This window comes from Copidosoma floridanum, unplaced genomic scaffold (assembly GCF_036245765.1).
Source record: "Copidosoma floridanum isolate Cflo_tuat_1 unplaced genomic scaffold, Cflo_Japanese_pri ptg000033l, whole genome shotgun sequence".
NCBI classification, from domain to species: domain Eukaryota; kingdom Metazoa; phylum Arthropoda; class Insecta; order Hymenoptera; family Encyrtidae; genus Copidosoma; species Copidosoma floridanum.
In genome coordinates, this window is record NW_028321910.1 from 1,852,271 (window position 1) to 1,867,106 (window position 14,836).

The 14,836-nt window shown below is 34.9% G+C and overlaps 1 protein-coding gene across 1 annotated transcript in view; it reads right to left on the reverse strand.

Annotated features, from left to right (window-relative positions):
• The window catches only part of LOC106645753 (uncharacterized), a 424,845-nt gene that overhangs the window by 103,338 nt on the left and 306,671 nt on the right, over positions 1-14,836 (reverse strand). The window contains exons 6-8 of the mRNA XM_089597564.1: positions 13,443-14,148; positions 12,198-12,782; positions 2,673-7,227 (exon numbers count right to left, since the gene is read on the reverse strand). Coding sequence (XP_089453690.1) covers positions 2,673-7,227; positions 12,198-12,782; positions 13,443-14,148 — 5,846 coding nt within the window. The remainder of the gene's footprint in view (positions 1-2,672; positions 7,228-12,197; positions 12,783-13,442; positions 14,149-14,836) is intronic.

The following is a 14,836-nucleotide window of genomic DNA, read 5'->3' on the forward strand; positions in this document are numbered from 1 at the left end:
CGGGAGGTGCTTGTGATTTCATAGGCTTACATAATATAATACCTTGAAGATAATCGTTCATAAGACGGCGCTGATTATCGTGATAATTTGACAAGGTGTTCCAAGCTAAAGTATACCTATTGATTGGCAGTCAGTTGAATAGATTAAATCATTTCGAGAGCTTCTCCACTTATGTGCGCACATAGTTGGTGGAATTTTACAATATTGTCTATGTCATCTTTCCTATGATCTAAAGATCAACGAAAGTTCTCCCACTCAGAATACTTCCCCAAGAATTTAGGCAGTTCAATACGAGAGAGGTACGAGTTAGTTGTTAACTGAACCATCGGATTAGATATCATCAAGATTTATTAAGTAGTATTATTGAGCGTGCCAAACTATGACTTCATTCTAAACAAACTCTTTAACAATTAACTCATTTACTTATTAGGAGGTTTTGACCATTTATGATGCTACTTGAAATGTATTAATTTCAATTTATTCAAAAACAAAGTAACATTAAAAATCCTATGATCATATATAAAATTTAAGTTTAAAACGAATACTTTAAGCTGCGTTAAATTTTGACAATTCAGGTAGCCTAATTGGAGTGGAACGTCTAGTGTTATAATGTTATTGTTGAGTCTTATTTAAATGATGAAAAGTACTCTTTAGTACTATATATTGTTTAAAAATATATATAAAAGTATTAACTTATAAAATAACTAATTTCTAATAAATGATTGTGGAATGGTGTAAAAAAACAATTAATTGAAAGTAACCAAGTTGTAAGCATAAGTATCGTACGGAAGTATAGGTAAGACTCTAGGCTTCCTCTCTTTGCATCTTGTAACAAGGAGCGTTAGAGCCAGAAGAAGAAAAGAGATAGCAAGGAAAGAGGCCATCCAGGGAGTACATGTCGATCCTCGAAGGAAAATACATGCACGATTTTGCCTTAATAAAAGCGATATCTTTAATAAAAGTCTTTAATGTAACAAGTGTTAATCATCCATGCGATGTACCTCCTTACCAAACTCTTTCCCACGTAACATGTAACTATTTATTTTCTACTGATAAAATTTTAAATCTCAATAATATTTTGAATCATTGAAAATGCTTAGCAACAGATTTTTTTATCATGTAATCTATTACGTATACTTATTTATATAAGAAAATGCTAAATCCAGACAGTTAAACCTCAATCAACTGCTGATTTAAAATAAAAAAATGTGTTGGAAAGTTTAAGAAAGTTCGATTTATATCATCGAAAATAATTGAGAGTTCTTATTTAGCTTTTGATTCATTCTGTGTACTATAAAAAGTAAACGTACGTTTTGGGGCGGTCTTAGGCATTGAGTCATAAGGACATTTCAAAATAAAGAATGAACAACTTAACATAGGCTGTGGTGGGAAAATTGTTATGACCTAAGAAAAACATACCTTAGTAATGGTTAAAAAATGGAAAAAAAAAATATTTCAATACGTCAAATACTGCGGATTCATATGATCCTATGATTTTTATCAGTATCTATACTACTTAAAGAAAAAATCAAGATTTTTTTCAATAAAAATAAAAACTTTGGTTAGGTTTATGAGATTGATGCATGTATGACATACGAATAAATTGTATTACATACTGTTAGTAATGCCGTAAGTTTCTCACACCCCTGACCCTGCTTTGCCACCCCATTAAAATATTGTGTTAAACCTCCTTAAAAGAAATTTTTCACTAAACATATTATATATAATAAAAGAAAACACTATATTTTGCAGTTCAAATATTATTAAGCATTAGAGAGAAAATGGTACATTTGTATATTAATATTTTTTATCAGGAAGTGAGAAAATTTTTAATGTTAATTAGCAAAATTAAACTTGTTACCTACAAAAAATGACTATTATGTTTGATCAATTTGTAGGTTAAAAAAAGTTCTTAAATACTTATACAAGTTGAATAAAAAAAAATTTTGTTATTTTATTATTTGAACGTTTAATCTTTACTTTCTGCTAATGTCTTAATAAATACATTTTTTATCGTACAATTTTCTTACTAAGACTTTTGAGCACAGATTTAAAAATAAATCTAAGAAGTTATTTTAAAAACTCCTTGCAATTGAATAAAATTTTGTCAATTATCAAATTAGAAATTGGCAACAAAGTGCATTTGATTCCTATAATTTTTACATTATTCAAAAAAATTATGTATCACGAGACTTACAGCAAAACAGATGCAAAGCTTTGATTTTTTACTTATAGTAGTCACCCTGATGACTTACCTTTTTTTACTTGGAACTCAACCTAATTTTTTATCAAATAATCTTAGTTAGTGTAGAAGTTTTTTAACCAGACCAACTTCATCAACCCATTCATAACACATTGTTAAGATGGAGGAGCTCAATCTAGCAGCCAAATAATGGTAGCGGTACCGTTAAAAATAAAATTCTCTCTACGGATCCTTCAAAGTTAATGTGAGTACCTCTTTATTTCACTTAATTCAGAACGTACCTGTTTAAATTTATGGGTATCCATATTAGAATTTGGTATTTGACGGTATCATTGCTACTATTTGACTGCTAGTTTCAACGGTACATATTAAAGTTTTTCTAATACCTGTTTTTCTCAATCAAATTTCTAAGCTTGTATCTTGTTCATAAAAAAAATTAAATAAAATGAAAAAACATCTTTTCACATACCTCTGCCACTGTATGCTGGGCTCTGGTTCCTCATCTTCTTGCTTCTGAAATATTTTTATAATATTTGGAGCCCTGAGGTCCTTGGCCATACAGTCTATAATTGTTGATCTTTCAATTACAACTTGTGGTTGAGAATTAACAATTGCTTCTTTACTTAATTCACACTTAAACTCAGCACTGGGTGACATACGCTTTATTATCACTTTAGGCACTTTGCTGTTTTCACGCTGGTTGTCTAATAGAAACTGTGTATTTTCAATGCAAGAGTGGACGCGTATTTGTTCTTTGGATAAGTGCCTGGTTTTTTTCGATAAAAAACTTGTATTGTTTCCACTTTTCTGTGAAACTTTATTTAAGGTGTAGTTAGGCGGTAATTCTTTCTTTACACGGGTTCTCATTTTGTCTCGTACTCTGACACTTTCAGTTTCTGTACCTGATGAATTTGATCGATTATCTTGAACAGATACTTTTTTTTGTTTTACTTTTGATAATGAGCTCTTGACATTGGTTATTTTCATCTTTGGTACTATCTTCTGCTGGTTAATGTTGCTCAGATCAATATTCTCAATGATTACTCTGGGTTGTTTTTCTTCAAGTTTTATTTTCATCTTTAAAACTTTAGCTTTAGAACTACTATCCAAGTTTTGGAATAAATGAGGATCTAATCTGTCGGCTTTGTCATCCAGTTTTAGTTTTATTCGATGATTCTTAGACTCTTCATGCGTTACTGCAAAATATGATACTTCAGATACTTCTTCGATACTAGGTGTTGTTGGTCTGGACCGAGCGTTTCGAATAATCATTTTAGGGATTTTTGGGTGCATTGGAATCGTAGAGTTAGAGTGTTCTAGAGAGTATTTTTTCATCTCATCCTGACTGACATTGTCCACTGATTTGGATTTTGAAAATTTATCACTCTTGCGAATTACCAGTTTAGGTATAGCTTTAACTGCGTCAGTTATTTGAGAAACATACAGTTTTTCTTGAGCTATAAAGTTTTTGCAAAAATCGTATGAAATACTGCTCTTGTTAATCGAACAAGTAAGTTTAAGTGAAGGTTCTGAATTTTCAGAATTTTGATTATCTTTTTTCATGGAAACTGTTTCTGAAAGGCTCGAAATGGTTTTTTCTTCGGAGACATCTGTAATTGAAATGGTAGTTTCTGATTGTGCTGCTTTTTTTTTTTCTTTAACTTCTACAGATGCAATCAATTCTAAAGCTTCTTTAAGATCATGATATTCAACTGCTTTATCTTCTATTGCAACCAAATCGTGGGATTCGGATTTGCTTTTTTTTTCATCACTCGATTCATGTATTTTTGATTTCTTGATATCTTCGCTTGGACTTATTTTGGTCCATTCTGCTGTTTTAGATTCTATATCTTCAACTGCGGGTTTTTTATTTTCTGTTTGTATTAAATACTTAGGTAGAACTTTCTTTATTGTAAATGTTTGATAACTTTCTGAATTTTCTTCGTCAGAATATTCCTTAACAGATTTTAATAAAGTACCTTGAAAGCTGCTGTTGTCTATATTTTCTTCATTTTTCATTAAAACATGTTGTTCTAGGTGTTTCAAAGTTTTTTTCAGGACTTGTTGTTTTTCATCACATGGAACGTTTTTACAATGACGTTTATCAAATATAGTCACATCCTTTGTTTCGTTATTTTTTTTAAAGTTATTGTCTACACTTGCAGGCTCATTTAAGACTTCATCTTGAAGATCTTTTTCCAATTTTTCTAGTTCCACCTTAAAACTAGGATCAGCACTTAATACCTCTTCTAAAACTTTAAAAACATTTGTTTTTTTTCGGTCCTCTTTTTTTTTCTCTTTACAATAATACTTCTCACAATTTTTTTCTTTATGCTCCACTTCTATCCAACTTGTTAATTTATTGTGTAATTTATAATCTTTTACTCGTGATGTACACTTAATAACTGGATCATTTAATTTTTTTAGAATGTCATCTTGAAGATTTTGCAAATCTACAATACATCTATTCATACCACTGAGATTCTTTTCAGATTCTCTTTTAAAAGACACACGCATAACTTTAGTATTAAGTAAATTATCTAGTAGTGGTTGAGTGTGGTTGGCGCATTTTTTATTTAATTCTACAGGCAAGGATATCACTGACTTGTCATAGTTTTTATTCTCAAGTTCTTTGGTAAAACTTTTTCCTAATGTACTTTTTTCTAATAATCTGTCACTCCTGTGAGTATCAAGAAAATTGTTTCTCTCACTTTCTCTTCGTTCACTGCTGATTCTGATCTTCTCAGCCTCATCGTCTATAATCCTATCTAAAGCATCGAATCCATTATCAGCCCCAATATTTTCGAAGCTCAACGTTTCTTCAGAGCACCATTCGCTTGTTGTATAATACTTCTGCCTGTAATGTGACAGTTTAGAATACTTTTCATCATCTCTTTCATTTCTAAATGTGCTATAGTGTTTACTCGGACTGTTTCTGTTGTTTAAATAGTAGTCCTGAAATAGTACGTGGTCCTTACGATTACGAGCCTCTAACATCAATGCCCGATACGTAAACTGTGGATTTGGACTGTATGTTATCTTACCATCTCTTGTCGTATAAACAGGCACAACATCCAGATTTTTGAACTCGTCAAGATGAAATACAGGATTAAGATAGCCAGTGGTTTTGCTGCTACTATTAATACTGTAAAAAGCATTTTTATTGTCTAGTGAGCATGTTAGCTCTTTACAGATTCCATCACCGTTGGCGTTAAAAGGTTCAACATCAAACTGATCAAAGTCAAAATTCTTAGAGCAACCAGGTATTGGTGTGTTTTCTACAAAACTTTTTTTTTCGAAACACTTAATTTCGTTAGTAAAAAGCACCGCATTGTTTTTATTATTGTTTTTTTTGGTGGGATTACGATCACAGTCATCAAGCTTCCTAAGGGCGTTTTCAATGTCTTGTTTTTTTTTATTAAATTTTTTGGATCCAGAATCATTAACTATTACTAACTCTTTAGTATTTCTTTCTTTAACAAGAGAGTTTGAGACAAGGTATTTGTTGTCTTTTAAATCAACGTTTTCATAGATATCTTTGAGGAAGTCTTCTTTCTTTTTCTTATATTTTTTGGTCTCTTCAACTTTTACTGCACTCCACTTTTTCTCTTCTCGAAAATTATTTTTATCCCTACTATTTTCAATAGCTATGTTATTTTCAATAACTTTGTTGTTAAACAAGGCATGGCTGTAAACTTTAGTTTTTAGCTTCTCTGTTCCAGTAGCAGCAATCGATTTTTTACAGTAAATCTCACAACTGGTTGGATTTTCAGATGGCAGGCAGATGTTAAGTTGCCGATTTGATGCGTTAATGATCTTGCTATCATTTAAATGCTGATTTTCGACCTGTGATACATTTATCTCAATTTTAATTCCATCGTTTGTACTTTTTAAATTCCGCAAACTACGTACAGTAGATTCTGATTTGCCCTTGATTTGAATATTAGGTCGTAAAATTTCATTATCAGTATCAACGTAGTTGGACGAATTTGCAGTGTCTAGTAGTGTTTTCTCTGTTCTCATTTCACATGTATTATTATAGACTGAGGAGAACTGTTGCATTGGGCCAATTAATTTTGTACCTAGTGGGTTTGTTACTAATTTGTTTCTGTACTCTATTTTATCTGAGGTTGAACTATTGGTAGCATCAGATTTTTTGCTAGAATTTTCATAAGTAGATTTTACATTTCCATCGCTGTTGTTAGGGCTACTGTTATTCTTAGAATGTTCGTTATTGTTATTGTTGTTAATGCTCAGGCCACGGAAATCATCGATGCCACACTTAAGTGTTTGGATGTTGTCTTCGATCTGTCCAACACTTCGCTTTCTCTTCAAGTTCTTAAACTCGTCAAGCAGCCTTTCTTGGTCTTGGTTACTATTACTCTCGTACTCAACAGATTTTGCTCTCTTTCTGTATGCTTTTCGTCTGAAATTTCTAAGCAATGAATCAACGGATGGACATGATTTTCTATCTTTATCAATACCATTAAACGGTCTGATGGAATTTTTTGTTGGTTTTGTTACAACTGATACGGTTGTAAGTAACCGCATTGGAATTTGTTTCTTTGCTTCGTCTAGAATAACATGTGATTTTTCTGTAGCCATGGGCATAATACCACTCTTTGCTTTTCGAAAATACCTCAGACTACTTGTTTTTCTAGACGAACTTGGACTGTCAATTTGTACTTGTTTTTCTGCAGTAGACCCGAACTTTTCAAGGCCTGTATCTAGATGAATGTCTAACCAAATGTCATTGACTTTTGTAAGATCATCGTCCGAGTCTATGAAACGAAAATCCGTAATCGGTGGCGTATCTTTAATTATTTTGGTGAGACAGTTTCCATCCATAGGTGGTGCTGGCATTTTTGGCTCTTCATGTAGTAGAATCGTGGATGACGAATTTGAGAGCTCGGAAAACTCAAAAACTGACGTGTCAAGCAAAGACGTGCCGCGTGGCTCCAACAGCACCTGACTTGGAGTACCTTTTTCTTGATGAATTTGACATTTGGACATCTTTGGCGTCGCTGAAAAATGAGAAAAATTGGTTTACTTTAGTGTTGCAGTTATTAAAAAAAGTTGTAAATTTTTTAATAACAGCACCATTACTTATAGTCGTATTTAAAATCTCACGAAATTTCATTTGTTTTACATAACCATATAACTGTTGAATACAAATATCCGTTTTTTAAGGTAATTATGGAAGTACTGATGAATTTCAAAAAGTAATTCTTTACAACATTTTTTTTGTTCAACGTTAATTTTATATTTTTGATATGGTAGCGTGACATCATCACTTTTTGAGCTTATCAATATAAGAAGATTGACAAAGCTTAAAACATGAAGTCTTACTGACTCCTTAGAAGCATAAAAAATAGTCTAAACATTACCAAAAAACATGGTCACTTGAAACTGAAACTTTTTTAATACACTAAAAGAATCAGGAAATAAATTTAAGCTAAATCAGCAATCATATAAGTTTAAAAAATACCGTTACAGGATGAATATTTGTGCTCAGAGATGGATGGACATAACTTATAAGACTTTTTTCGTATGTATATTTCACAATTTCTGATTAGTAAAGAAAAACCATGATGTAAAAATAAGAAGTGTGGCATTGCGCATCCATTTTGATTGACCAATCAGGAATGTTTCCATCGTGTCACCATGTCTGTCTCATAGAGATAATATAATAGAAGAATCGAACTGTATATTTTTCTGTAAGTGGAAGCGTACGGTCAGTAGACAGAGGAAGACGACTGTTTTGGTCTTGCATCTCTCTCTTCTTTCTGCATTGATTAGCTGCTGCTCGACAGTGTATATAGTAGTAGTAATAGTAGAGCAGTAGATATATATTTATATAAATATATTGAATAAGAGGCAAAAGAGGGCATTTAATATAGCCAATCAGGATAAGAGCAGAGAGAGATGCAAGACCAACACAATCTTCTTTCTCTGTCTATCATCTGTATTCGGTCACGGCTTGTTCGCTTCCTCTATTATACTATCTCTATGGTCTGTCTGCAAATTTCAAAAGCTTTTAAAATATAAAGCGTATCAACATCAAGAAACTCGTGAAACAATATACATTTTTTATTTTAATATTTTCATTCCAGTTGTTTCAGTGGCCAAACGCACAATTTTTCAATATGAACACAGACAAAAAAACTGACTAAATAGGTAAAAAATGATCAGTTGACATATATATATGTATACATATATATCTCTATACGTATTTATGTATCTCAATTTGAGTTGAGAGGCATGGGATAGGTTTTAGTTTCAACTTTAGCCACTTCGTTTAATTGCACAGGCTCTTCGGTGCTGTATCACATCTCCCTCAAATGTGGTGACATGACAGAAGGCGCCAAATGACATAAAATTGAGACCTTGAAACGCCACACCCTGTATTCTTACATCATGAGAAAAACACGTACTTTATAATGTTTTGATAAGATTATACTGTTTTTACACATTTTTATTTTTGTCTATGTATATGCATGCATATTGAATCAATGTAATTAAATTTTATGCCCAAAATAGCTGAAATGGTGATGATTCTAGTACAGTTTGAGTACATACAGTTTTTTTTTTTTTCATGTTTTAGTTTTTAATTTTAAATTTCTAATCGTACTTCACTACAAGAGCTTTGCAAGCTTTATTACTACCGGGGGTCCCCGACTTGCTAATTTTTTTTTTTCGACTTACGAAAAATTGCTATTATAGAAAGAGATGTACTGCATGCAATTTAATGATATCTGGTGTTGTACTAATTTTAAAAATTAAAAAAAAAAAAAAAAAAAAAAAAAAAAAATTAAATGATTATGTTTCTTATATTTCGTTCCAATAACCTTAAGATACGGTTCCAGTGATTTGGTAATATCTGAATAATTATCACTCCTCACAACTCATACATGCATTAATTATATAAATGCTGTTATTTGCATCAATTCTTATTCCAAAACCACTTTACCTGGATCAAAAAGTATTGCATCAGGTAGTAGAAACAATAGGTAATAGTAATGGAGAGAGCATATTTAAGAAATAGAGAGAGAAAGTGACAGGCAGAGTAGCCTAAGGCAGAGTAGCATAAGGTGTAGCATAGGATGAAGAAAAGTCAGTACTGAAGCAGCAGACCAGATTTCCAAGAGTCAGCTGTGCAGTCAAACCGTCGTGGAGACCGAGACGAATTTAAGACACCGTGGGTTGACTGCTAGGATATTCGCTCCAAGCTAAAACAGAGGATCTGCCCTTTAAATCAGATATTTGACAAAAGTTCTTGCATGTAAATAAATATCTTAGAGCATGCACACATGCATATAGCGCTTGTGATTGGTAGGCTCACTGAAAGAGACTGCAGGAGGGGATCTTGGTCTCTCTCTAGCCTGCCTATCATAAGCAACCACATGCTATGGGGCCTTTGTTTAGATGCAAGAAATTTTGTGAAATATCTTATAGAGAGGGGGCAGCCTTTGGATTGGCTCTGAGCAAACAGAGAAGGTAGTTGTACTGTGTATAGTGCAGCAGACTTATATGGGAATAAAAATGTTTAAGGGCGATTCAAGCGAGCGAGCTAGAGTGTGTGTGTGGGTAAATATGTGTATGTGTATGGGGATGACAATAATAAAAAGAAGCGCGAGTAAGGATGTAGGAATGTATAATCAGTTTCAAGGACCCGAGTCATGCCGTTGTTAGGATTATCGATATTCGTAAAACGCGTACGGGAATAGTAACAGATTCAAGATGTGTATAAGATTATATGTGAGTGATATAGGTAAGGGCCCAAGATTACCAAGCCAAGCAAAAGTTTGATTGAGAGGGCGATGAAAGCCTGCAGACCAACATGAGCATCTCTATATCGCAATAATTGCATATACAGAATGATATGTAACGGTGGCGTTTCCCGAAAACCGCGTGTAGAGCGATTTTTTCTGACGCTAACCCCGTTGGAATTAATTTTTCAGGGCGAATAGCTTTTAAATGGGAGCTGATTGAAAATACGTTCCAAACTATCCCTAAATGGGGTTGGAAGACTATAGCGCACCCGCATGAACTCGCGACGTTGCCACATTGTTATTGGAGCTTAGTTGGTAAGCAGTGAGAACTATATCCATGTGCACACGCAAGAGCGTCAGCTACTGCTGGTAACTTGAAGGTTGGATGTAAAAGGGTAAATATTGTCTGCTCTTTATGTTTTCAGTTGTTTATCCACGCGCTTACTATCTTTCTCACTCTCATGTTGGACAAAAACATCTTTAAATTTTTCTACTAAAGTAATGTTACCTCAAATTAAATTAAAGTAAAAGACCATATCAGTAGGGATTTTTCCACTCTACACGATAGTATTTTTGCAAAAATAGTCGACCTCTCGGTCAAAAATATTGTTGTCAGGTATATCTTGCTAACGATCCCTGATATGCCGTCGGTACACGATTTAGAACGAGTCCATTTATAAATTGCAATAATCAAAGTATATTACAGTTAATATTGCTCATAAAAATCTTTTATTTATCATCAAAATTTACATACTTTAAAATAATACGTTTGTAAATGCTCTAAATACCATCTAATTATTTCAACAAAAATTATATAACATCTATTCAAAAAAATCATAAACTTTACGGAGTATTGAATAATAATTTAAAAATGTCACAGTAATAAAATGTTTGGGTGATGTACATCTTTATTCAGTTAAAACTTAACCATCAATATAAACTGACACAACGAGACTGAAAAATGGTTTACAACATACAGAAAATAAATTTAATCGAACTAAGTTCCCACCAAGTGCCTGGGAAGTGCCCGGCAAGTGCCCGGGAAGTACCCGGAAAGTTCCCAGGAAGTACCTGCCAAGTACCCGGAAAGTACCTGCCAAGTGCCCGGGAAGTACCCATCAAATACCTAGGAAGTACCCAGGAAGTGCCCGCCAAGTACCCAGGAAGTGCCCGGGAAGTAACCACCAAATTCTTGGCGGGTACTTCCTGGGCACTTGGCGGGTATTTGGCGGGTACTTCCTGGGTATAGCCCGGGCACTTTCCAGAGTCTTGGCGGGCACTTGTCGGGTACTTCCGTGGCACTTGGCGGGTACATCCTGGCTTTTTGACGGGTACTTCCTGGGCACTTGGTGGGTACTTGTCGGGCACTTCCCAGGTACAGCCCGGGTACTTGGCGGGCACTTTCCGGAGTCTTGGCGGGTACTTCCGGGGCACTCGGGGGGTACTTGGCGGGTATTTCCTGGGCTCTTGGTGGGGACCTCCCAGGCACTTGGTAAGGACTTCCTGGGCACTTGGCGAGTACTTTCCGGGTACTCAGTGGGTACTTTCCGGGCACTTCCCGGGTACTTGGCGGGTACTTTCCGGGCACTTGGCGGTACTTCCCGGGTACTTGGTGGGGACTTCCCAGGTACTTGGCGGGCACTTCCCGGGTACTTGGCGGGTACTTTCCGGGTACTTGGCAGGTACTTCCCAAGTACTCGGCGGGTACTTCCCGGGCACTTCCTGGACACTTAGCGGGTACTTTCCGGGTGCTTGGCGGGTACTTTCCGGGCACTTGGCGGGGACTTCCCGGGTACTTGGTGGGTATTTCCCGGGAAATTGCCGGGCACTTCCCGGGCACTTGGCGCTCTACACGTGGTTCCCGGGAAATTCCACCGATACGTATCATGCTGTATATGTACATATGTAGGAGCACATAGTGGCTTAGTTAGGTCTTAAATAAAGCTTAATGAATATCGTAAGTGCGCTGTGATATTTATATAAAAAGAAAGTTGCATTTTTTTTGTAGTTTATTGGTACCCCCTTGTCCTCTTTTTCATTTCTTTTTTAAAAGTTTCTGGCGTTTCCGAGCAAGATAGGTGTGGCAGATCTTTTGAAGGAGAGGAGACCAGTGAGTAGGGACGAGGTAGGTAAAGTACCTAGAATTTTGTGGCAAGCTGTTGAGATGGCTGCAAACCAAAATATCCTCATCATCTGTAGCTAACACAAAGTTCTGAGCTCACCTTTATCGCTGCCATCCTCAATTACAGCATTCTTGGTAGTAAGTAGTGTGGCACTCGATGTATCTTCATTTGAGTTAGGAAAATCAAAGTGAACTAGCTCATCATTAATCGGAATCTTCCGGAACTTGTCTAAACTGCTGGGTAAGCTAATCATTGAGTGCTCAAGTCGATGGGATGAGCGTTCATCACCTAGGTCTGGGCTCGCTCCCTTACCGACATTTTCTATGTTATTTGGTGACAAATCCTCGCTATCCGAGTGGCTTGGGGTGTTAAGAGTTGTTGTACCAGCTGAAGTTGGTAGTTCAAGAAGACTGAGGTCATCGTTTTGCTGATGAATTTCTGCATTTACAAAGCCTGTGCTTATTAAATCGAGGCTGTTGCTATTGGAATTTACTGTGCTGACAACGTTATCACTATTGGTGCTGGACATAGTTATTGTCATTTTATTTATCTTTGCCGTTTTCGTAGGTGTAGTGATGCTTCTGGTAGTGGTTGTGGCAGTGATGGTTTTGGCCATAAGATTGCCGGTTATGGGCGAGTCATGTCGTTCTTGGGCTGCTTGCTGTTCCGTAGTAGGCTTGGTGGCTGGCGTAAGCGAAAAAAAAAAAAAAAATTAAACAAATAAATAAAAAAAAAGAATGAAACACATGCTTGATATGATTTTTTTAAATATAAACAAATAAGCCCCTGTATTTTCTTCGTGTTTACGCTTGTTTAGTTTATAAACATAGAAAAAAACCTTTCTTTAAATTATAGACTGCTTAACTTCGTTTCCAATCATACTAAAAGTACAAAGTATGTAACTTATTAAATTTAATGCCATGAGTTATGAATCATAATTATTCTTAATTAGTTGTTTTGCATTCTCACGTCCCTTTGAAGACTCTTACATGCCTTACAACAATTAGAACAATAATAGTAATCGAAGGAGGCTAGGAATTAAGTGTTATTATTATTTTTTTTTTTATTCACCTAAAACAATATTTCTTCACTCAAAATAACCTCATCAGAATGCAATACAATAAGTTTTAAAAAATGTCTTATTGCCCAAAGAACGAATTATTAGTGTAATTATCATAAAATTAGTTTAAAAACCCCGTTTTACATCGACCATACTTAAAATTAAATGCATAGTTTTAGATAACATGAAGGTACGTTGTTACACGTGTAACTGAACGATTGATGTTAAATAAGATCAGAGAATAAAAAAAGGAGCAAATAGCCAATTGAAACTCATAATATTACCACAAACATCATCAGTCATATTCTTGGTACTGCTGATGACATCAATATTAGCAGCAGTGGAGGTTACTATCTTCTTAGTCTTTTTGTTACAATCGTCTTGCAATATTGCAGTATCATTATAGAACGACAATGATATCCTGTCGTCTTTGCTGTCAACAGTTGTAGTACTTTTGTTGACCAGTTCCTCTATACTTTGAATATCTGCAGAGTTAAGACTATGGAAGGCTCCCTCTATCTTCTTGACGACCGCCTCATTCTCCAGACTATCTATTATATGTATCGTTGGTACCTCGTCCGTTCTGGTTACACAGCGTATGATGTTAACCGTCACTGGGATCGGTGAGCCCTTAGTTGCAGTCATTGAATCAGTAGCTGTCATCGTTGTTGTCGTTATCGTCGTTGTTGTCGTTATCGTCGTTGTTGTCGCCTCAACTACTGGATTCTCAGCATCTCCACTCGCAGAAGGTTCATTGCTGCTTATACTACGTATACTTGTGCTGACAGTGCTTTCAGAAGAAATTTGATCCTTTGATTGCTTGATGGTCGTTAACTTTGGTTGGGATAGAGAAGCTTCCTTGTCATCAGCTGAAGTGGAGACACAAATTGCCTGGGTAATAGCAAAGTTTTCAGCTGAACTGATGTTGACGTTTTCTACCACTACAAATTCTGTTGGCTGGTCAGCGTTCGATGCTACTATTACCACAGCCTATGTGAAACACGACAGAATTGGAGATGTTAATGAATTGTGGCTTACCTACGAGATTGTTTGTTTAGCTCGAAGCTTAATTGGTTTAACAAGGCTGCAACTTTACTATGACAGTTAGATTATTAAGTTGTTGCCATGATTTACGTTTTCACAGGCGTACATGGTTTAAGTCACATGTTTAATAAAATTGAGGGTACATGATGAATGAAGTCTTGTTAAATTACAGCGTCAGAAGTAAATAAATGTCAAGAAATAATTTTTGAGCTATGTTGCGAATTCTTTGTTGTAAATAGCTGTAACTAATTGACTCTTTATTTGTAACATGAATAAGTGTCTTTAAATAAACAGGTTCATTAAAAAAATGAATTACTTGTCTTATCCTGCTGATAATTAGTGTATCAATGTGTTCATTGTTGATGAAAGACTAGTTTTTGTCAATGCGCAAGATTCTTTGTAGCTTCTTTGATTTCAACACATTGTTTTGATAAAGTGTTTTTTCTTGTCATTACAATAAAGTATTAATTATATAGTTTCTGAGAAAAAGTGTTTGCAATAGTTTAATTTTGAACGTGTCAGCTGCAGGTACATTGAGAATCGTCAGGGTTTTTATAACTGAGAGGTCAAAAAAAAAAAAGTTCTACCGCTGCTCAGAAATACAATCTTATGGTACATGAACAAAGAGAAATAA